Source organism: Salvelinus namaycush, chromosome 17 (assembly GCF_016432855.1).
Source record: "Salvelinus namaycush isolate Seneca chromosome 17, SaNama_1.0, whole genome shotgun sequence".
Lineage (NCBI taxonomy): Eukaryota > Metazoa > Chordata > Actinopteri > Salmoniformes > Salmonidae > Salvelinus > Salvelinus namaycush.
This window is the reverse complement of record NC_052323.1, coordinates 11,297,002-11,304,866: the sequence shown is the minus strand read 5'-3', so window position 1 is coordinate 11,304,866 and position 7,865 is coordinate 11,297,002. Positions and strand designations below refer to the sequence as shown.

The 7,865-nt window shown below is 43.1% G+C and overlaps 1 protein-coding gene across 1 annotated transcript; it reads right to left on the bottom strand.

The window, feature by feature from the left end:
* Positions 1–3,971: 3,971 nt before the first annotated feature.
* On the bottom strand, positions 3,972–7,532 carry LOC120062011 (neuronal acetylcholine receptor subunit alpha-3-like). The gene is made up of 6 exons (XM_039011810.1): positions 7,383–7,532; positions 7,213–7,257; positions 7,020–7,129; positions 6,342–6,549; positions 5,137–6,096; positions 3,972–4,097 (listed from the first exon to the last, which is right to left on the bottom strand). The coding sequence occupies exons 2-6, from the start codon at positions 7,237–7,239 to the stop codon at positions 3,972–3,974; spliced, it is 1,431 nt and encodes a 476-aa protein (XP_038867738.1). The 5' UTR covers positions 7,240–7,257; positions 7,383–7,532.
* Positions 7,533–7,865: the final 333 nt, after the last annotated feature.

Here is a 7,865-nt window from a genome sequence, read left to right as displayed (position 1 = left end):
ATAACGTCAAAGTAGAAGAATGTTTTTCAAAATTGTTACAAATGAATGAAATATGAAAAGCTGAAATGTTTTGAGTGAATAGGAAAGCCTAAATAAGTTCAGGAGTAAAAATGTGCTTAACAAGGCACATAATAAGTGTCATGGACTCACTCTGTGTGCAATAATAGTTTTTAACATGATATTTGAATGACTTCCTCATCTCTGTACGCCATACATACAATTATCTGTAAGGTCCCGCAGTCGAGCAGTGAATTACAAACACAGATTCAACCACAAAGACCAGGGACGTTTCCAATGCCTCACAAAGAAGGGCAGATGGGTAAAAAATTCAAAAAGCATACATTGATTATCCCTTTGATCATGGTGAAGTTATTAATTACACTTTGGAGGGTGTATCAATGCACCCAGTCACTACAAAGATACAGGCGTCCTTCCTAACTCAGTTGCCGGAGAGGAAGGAAACAGCTCAGGGATTTCACCATGAAACGAATGGTGAATTAAAACATTACAGAGTTTAATGGCTGTGAAAGAAGAAAACTAAGGATGGATCAACAACATTGTAGTTACTCCACAAAACTAACCTAATTGACAGAGTTAAAAAGAAGGAAGCCTGTACAGAATAAAAAATATTCCAAAACATACATCCTGTTTGCAACAAGACACTAAAGTAATCTGCAAAAAATGTGGCAAAGCAATTCACTTTTTGTCCTGAATAAAGTGTTATGTTTGTGGCAAATCCAATACAACACATTACTGAGTACCACTCTCCACATTTTCAAGCATAGTGGCGGATGCATCATGTTATGGGTATGCTTGTAATCATTAAGGACTATGGAGTTTTCAGGATAAAAAATAAATAGAATGGAGCTAAGCACAGGCAAACCTGGTTTAGTCTGCTTTCCACCAGACACTGGGAGAATAATTCACCTTTCAGCAGGACAATAACCTAAAACACAAGGCCAAATATACACTGGAGTTGCTTACCAAGAAGACAGTAAATGTTCCTGAGTGGCCTAGTTACAGTTTTGATTTAAATCTACTTGAAAATCTATGGCAAGACCTGAAAATGGTTGTCTAGCAATGATCAACAACCAATTTTACAGAGCTTGAAGAATTTTGAAAATAATAATGGGCAAATGTTACACAATCCAGGTGTGGAAAGCTCTTACAGACTTACCCAGTTAGACGCACAGCTGTAATCCCTTCCGAATGTACTTCAACTAATGATTGACTCAGGGGTGTGAATACTTATGTAAATGAGATATGTCTATATTTAATTTTCAATAAATGTGCAAACATTTCTAAAAACATGTTTTCACTTCGTCATTATGGTGTATTATGTGTAGATGGGTGAGAAAAATAAATGTAATCAATTTTAAATTTAAGCTGTAACACAACAAATATAAAATCTAAACAAAATGTGGAATAAGAAGGGGTATGAATACTTTCTGAAGGCAATGTCCCTTGTCAATGAAAGCAACCAGACGGGCTTGGCTTTTTAAATCATTTTACTCAGAGGTTTTAACCCTTTACACTCGTACAACTATATGGATAGGGCTACATTTGAAATGTTTCTTACAGAAGAAATATGAAAATAATATGCATAACCATGGTAGCAATTGAAAGGGAACAGTTTATGGGGAAATTAGTAGACCAAAGGTGAGGACACGACCGTTCGCCTGACACAAGACTGAATCCAAACATTACACTGTTGATTTTATGTGCATTTGACATTTACTGTACTTTTTGACCCCGCATTTGTTGATAGTGAATTCTGATACATTCAGTAACATGATAAGAATATTCCTAGGAAATGTGGGGTAGGTGCAAACATAAGACAAAACAATGACAAGGGTTTGAGTGAGAGGACTTACTGGAGTCTGCAAGTGGCCACACCTCTACAGAGTGTGCAGTTCCTAAGTCATTTCAATGCACTTTTATGACTCAAAGAAGAGTCTTCAACTGTAAGGTACTTTTTTTAGTTTTCCTAGATGTGCCTTTGAGGAACTAGAACAAGTACACGTATAGTTTTGTTTGGAACACAACCCTGGGTCCCTGCCATCCCACAATTACCGTTGTTGTTTACGCAATCCAAAAACGGTCCATAATAAATCACTATCTCGGTCAGGTGGGCATAACTTGGAAGTTTGTTCTATTGCCAACACGACTAGCTAAGTTATAAAATATGATATTACAGTGTTAGGCTTTCACAACGCAATTCAGAGAAACAGATCATCATTCGGTGTGCATAGAATGGAGTCATGAGGTGTGCATAGAATGGAGTCATGAGGTGAGCATAGAATGGAGTCATGAGGTGAGCATAGAATGGAGTCATGAGGTGAGCATAGAATGGAGTCATGAGGTGAGCATAGAATGGAGTCATGAGGTGGGCATAGAATGGAGTCATGAGGTGAGCATAGAATGGAGTCATGAGGTGAGCATAGAATGGAGTCATGAGGTGAGCATAGAATGGAGTCATGAGGTGGGCATAGAATGGAGTCATGAGGTGAGCATAGAATGGAGTCATGAGGTGAGCATAGAATGGAGTCATGAGGTGGGCATAGAATGGAGTCATGAGGTGAGCATAGAATGGAGTCATGAGGTGAGCATAGAATGGAGTCATGAGGTGAGCATAGAATGGAGTCATGAGGTGTGCATAGAATGGAGTCATGAGGTGTGCATAGAATGGAGTCCTGACTGCATTCAGGTGTGGGTGCCGCGGAGAATGTTCAGACAAACAGACAAACACAGACTCCTTCTGTTCAGGACAACCCAGGGTGTGACGCCATGTCACCTTGTAACTGTACATCAAACATAGTGATCACAAACATTGACACTGTATATGACATGACTTTTATGATAAGGAAATTTGAATTGCACATTTGGACTCACGGGGTGTTTGGCTAGCTTGTATGACGTCAACGTCTCATCTTTCAAAATACTTTGAGTCCTGCTAATTTACAGCATTTCCCTCCCTCAGACAATAAAAAATGTGCTAAAGTTGCCCAATTAGCGGGCGGGATGTCGGCAACTCCTTGTCGCACGAGGTGCTGAAGTTCAGAACGGCTGTCAGTCAAACCCCATACAGCGCTGTGAAGCACAGAGCCTGAGTTCTGACCTCATTTAGAGCACGTTACTGTACAGCCACCGCGTTCCAATTTAGACACTTATCAGTGCCCAAATCTGCCATGTTCAACCCGTGTACTGGTACGAATGTAAAGGGCTATTCTACAGCTTACATTAGTATCTCTTTACAGTTGCTACATTTACACTGAGTGTTGTGTCAACCCCAGTGTGAGATGCAAACATGTTATCATGATATATTTATGAGAATGATGTTAAAGTCACACGACCATGTCTGTACAGAAACCATATTCAAAATCAGCATCATAAATCATGCATAATATATATATATATATATATATATATTGTATATACAGTATAACCTGGGCCAGGAGGATTTCCTATAGAGTTGTTCCTGGTAAGGAGATACTCCTAGCCGTAAGCATAGCACAGGATTGAAGATATTACAGATTTATATCATCAACAGATCAGTAGACTACAGTATCATAAAATGTTGAGTAAGAGAGAGGCATCATCTAGTTACTCCTTCACTCCACCACTGACCACATACAGCACAGAGCTACAGATTCTAGATCCGTTTGGCATCATGTCTAGAACGAGAACCAACTTCTCTACTGGCATAATAAATGGGTAGTAATGGCGATAGCAATTCAGTGGTCCCAACAATAGGGCCTCACAGTACATGGTTACAATGAGGTTTGTTTTATAAATTGGACTGCTGTCTTTTTCATAGTTTTGCCTGCTTTCGGGACCGGAAGACAGTAGATGCCAGTAGAATAGGCAATAAGTAACGGAAGCGAGAGGGAGAGAATGTAAAAAAAGAAAAATTGGTGAGAATGAGAGGACAACGGAGACAGAAAGGCAATAAAGGAGAAAAGAGTAGTGGTTCATGTGAAGAAGCTGATGAGAGGCTGAAGAAACAGTCCCAGAGTTCCAGTGATACACACAGTCACAAACACCCACAGGAAGATCCTGTCAATCACCATGGCTACGTACTTCCAGTCATCTTCCACCTAGAGAGAGAGAGAGAGAGAGAGAGAGAGAGAGAGAGAGAGAGAGAGAGAGAGAGAGAGAGAGAGAGAGAGAGAGAGAGAGAGAGAGAGAGAGAGAGAGAGAGAGAGAGAGAGAGAGAGAGGGAGAGGGAGAGAGGGAGAGAGGGAGAGAAGGAGCTCATCAGAAGACAGGGAAGCACACAGGTCATTGAAGTCTATTGGAAATATCGTAAGACAAAGAAGGAAAGTGATCTGAGGAAAGGGTTGAAGGTTCAAAAGGGTATTAATAAATGCACTCTCTCTCTCCTCTCTCTTTGCCTTCGACTTATTGTGAAAACACATCATTGACCTTTCTGAAAAGGCTGCGAGGACCACCGTGCTAAAAGATGTCGACGCTGTACTCACCACGATGTGCATTCCGCAAGAGAACGGGACAGACCGAGGGAGACAGAGAGAGAGAAAAAGACCAGTATTCCTTGAGCCCCTATAGCGTATACTGGGATTGGGTCAGGCCAGGTGTGTATGTTTCTTGACATGCATGTGTGTTCCAGGCGCGTGCTTTTTCCTGAAGCAACCTGCTGTGGTCCACTGTAATGCCATTGGTTGTATGGCTACTCTGTGTGCATCATTTCAATACTGAACTCAGGCCTTACTAAGAAAATGTATGACCATATTAGAGACACATATTTCGCTCAGATTATACAGACCCACAAAGAATTTGAAAACAAATCCAATTTTGATAAACTCCCATATCTATTGGGTGAAATGCCACAGTGTGCCATCACAGCAGCAAGATTTGTGACCTGTTTCCACAAGAAAAGGGCAACCAGTGAAGAACAGGCGGTAGGCCGTCATTGTAAACAAGAATTTGTTCTTAATTGGCTTGCCTAGTTAAATAAAGGTTAAATAAAAATTGACCAAATTTAAAGAACAGGTAACTCTGTAATAACAATGTAATATCCAATAACTCAAGCACAGATAACTCTGTATTAACGATGTAATAACCACAAGGAAGAGAATTTCACACGGTAAAACAATGTAATAACCCAAAGCGTCCTACCTCTTTGGCCTTGTTGCGTGTTCTCATGTTCTCAGCGATGTACTTGACACTCTCGATGGCCTGTTTGATCTCTGGTGACACCACGGAGAAGGCCACCACTGCGTTGACGTTGGGCGGGCTGCTGAGCGCTCGGGGCAGTTTGGATAGGTCCGGATCAGAGGGGGCAAGAGGGGGCACCACCGGGGGTATGGTGGGGATGGGCACCTCTTTCCCCTTACAGGGGAAATTCGGCTTGTTCTGCACTTCGCCGTACTCCACACAGTTCATCGCCCCCGCCTGCCCTGTTTCGGCGCTGACCGCACCCCCGTCCACCTGCACACACCCGCCCCCTATTCCTCCCCCAATACTGTTCTTCCTCTTCTTCCCCGTTCCACTCGCTCCTCCTCCTACACCCCCATCTCCAATACTCCCACCTCCTGTTCCATCTCCTCTCCCACTCCCCAAGGAGGAGGGGCAGCCCTCGTCTACAGGCCTCCTCATGAGCAGCACCTTGGGCAGCAACCCCAGGAACACAGACCGGACCCAGGCCGGCATGGTGTGGGTCATAGGCGTACGGTAGTGGACGTTCAGCACAAACACGGTGATGACGATGGAGAGAGTGACGAAGATCATGGTGAAGAGGAGGTACTCCCCGATGAGGGGGATGACCAGAGACGTAGACGGGATGGTCTCGGTGATGACCAGGAGGAACACAGTGAGGGACAGGAGGACAGAGATACAGAGGGTCACCTTCTCTCCACAGTCAGAGGGGAGGTAGAAGACGAGGACGGTGAGGAAGGAGATGAGGAGACAGGGGATGATGAGGTTGATGGTGTAGAAGAGAGGCAGGCGTCTGATATAGAAAGAGTAGGTGATGTCTGGGTAGATCTCCTCACAGCAGTTGTACTTGATGTCGTGTTTGTAGCCCGGCGCGTCGATAATCTCCCACTCGCCACTCTCCCAGAAGTCCTTGAGGTTCACCTATAGGGAGATAATAGTATGTCAACCATAAAGCAGAGCCAAAGGAGTTCTATCCTAGAAGGAGATAAAGAGGGCTTCGACTGAGATTACGTCATAAAAAACACCAGGAGGTAATTACGGTTGAAATTGACTAAGAAAACCATAAAGCCACATTGAATTAGCCAACAAATATAACCCATTAATTTAATGTGGCTAACTAGCTAGCAAACGAGTTATTAAACTAACTAACCAGTGGGATTACTGACCTTTGACCCTATGAGCACTAGGTCAATCTTGGCCTTGTCGTAGGTCCAGGAGCCAAACTTCATGGAGCAGTTCTGGTAGTCGAAGGGGAAGTAGGTGATGTCCATGGGGCAGGAGGATTTAAAGATGGCGGGGGGGATCCAGGTGATGGTGCCGTCAAACTTCAGCAGAGCTTTGGTCTTGTCCTCAACCAGGAAATCTCCCACAGCACTGAAGAGAGGGGAGATATGATAGCGTAGCATTTAGCACTGATGGCAACAAAAAAAACTGAAGAGGAGAAAATGGGTGATGGTTAGCATAGCATGTACCAGTGATGGCAAAAAAACACCCCCACAACTGGAGAGGAGACAATGGGTGATGGTTAGCGTAGCATTTATCAGTGATGGCTAAAAAAAACACAGACAGAACTGGAGAGGAGACAATGGGTGATGGTTAGCCTAGCATTTATCAGTGATGGCTAAAAAGCAACAAGAGAACATAATAACATGGGCTCAACTTTGATTTTAGAAGTGGGGGGGGCATAATTAATATTATTAATATTTATTTTAATCCAGTTAAATAAGCACTCCAACCAGCCTACCCAACCACTTGGAGGCGTCCGCATGGTCCCAAAGCACACCGTTGCCTCGTTTTGTATCACATTCCAATTATAAAACTGGGGGGGACAAAAATGCGCTCACTTGTTGTAGAGGACGATGTCCGGCCTCCAGATCTTATTGGAGGGCACACGAATGAACTCAAGTCCGTCATACTCGATGGGAACCCATTTCAGTTTGTAGTCATTCCAGACCTGCAACAAAACATTTAACAGTGCTTTAACTGGGGTACTAAGGGGTATAGACTAAACTTCCTAGATCAGATAACTTGACTTACATGTCTCAGCCATAAATTGGTCTCCATAATCTGATTGACTTCATCCTGACAAGAAATTTAAAAAATATGTACATGAAGTCATAGCCTGTAAGTAATTAGGTCAAATAAATAGGCAAAGTGATATCCTTATTTGCTCCAGTAATGATGCAATAATGAGTAATGAGTCTCACCACTTTGACCAGTTGGGATATGGAGACCTCAAACTCCACGGTGACAGGGTCAGAGACATTCTCCACTGGTCTGATGAACTGGTTGTATCGCCTGAATAAATTCCTGAACAGCCTGTCTTCCCCCTTAGATGACAAACAGCCTGAGATGAGAGGGGGGGGGGGGGGGGGAGTGAGAGAGTGAGAGAGAGAGAGAGAGAGAGAGAGAGAGAGAGAGAGAGAGAGAGAGAGAGAGAGAGAGAGAGAGAGAGAGAGAGAGAGAGAGAGAGAGAGAGAGAGAGAGAGAGAGAGAGAGAGAGAGAGAGAGAGAGAGAGAGGACAAAGGTAATCTTCACTGGAGCAGTCCTTTTACAAAATAGTAGGGTGGCTTTTTAAAATCATTACCATAAAGAGATTGTCCCTTGTCAGGCTTTAACGAAGGGGACTTTGAGGTGAACTTGAGTTTTTCATCATTTTGTCCACATTAAGGCTTTAATCAATGGCTCT

Bases quoted from the DNA above. Each gene is read 5' to 3' on its own strand.
- LOC120062011 (XM_039011810.1), bottom strand. From the start codon at position 7,239: ATGGAGACCAATTTATGGCTGAGACAT. The intron at 6,550-7,019 runs GTGAGCGCATTT...CCCTCTCTTCAG, and splicing joins GACATCGTCCTCTACAACAA to TGCTGTGGGAGATTTCCTGG. The intron at 4,098-5,136 runs GTAGGACGCTTT...CTCTCTCTCTAG, and splicing joins CACGCAACAAGGCCAAAGAG to GTGGAAGATGACTGGAAGTA.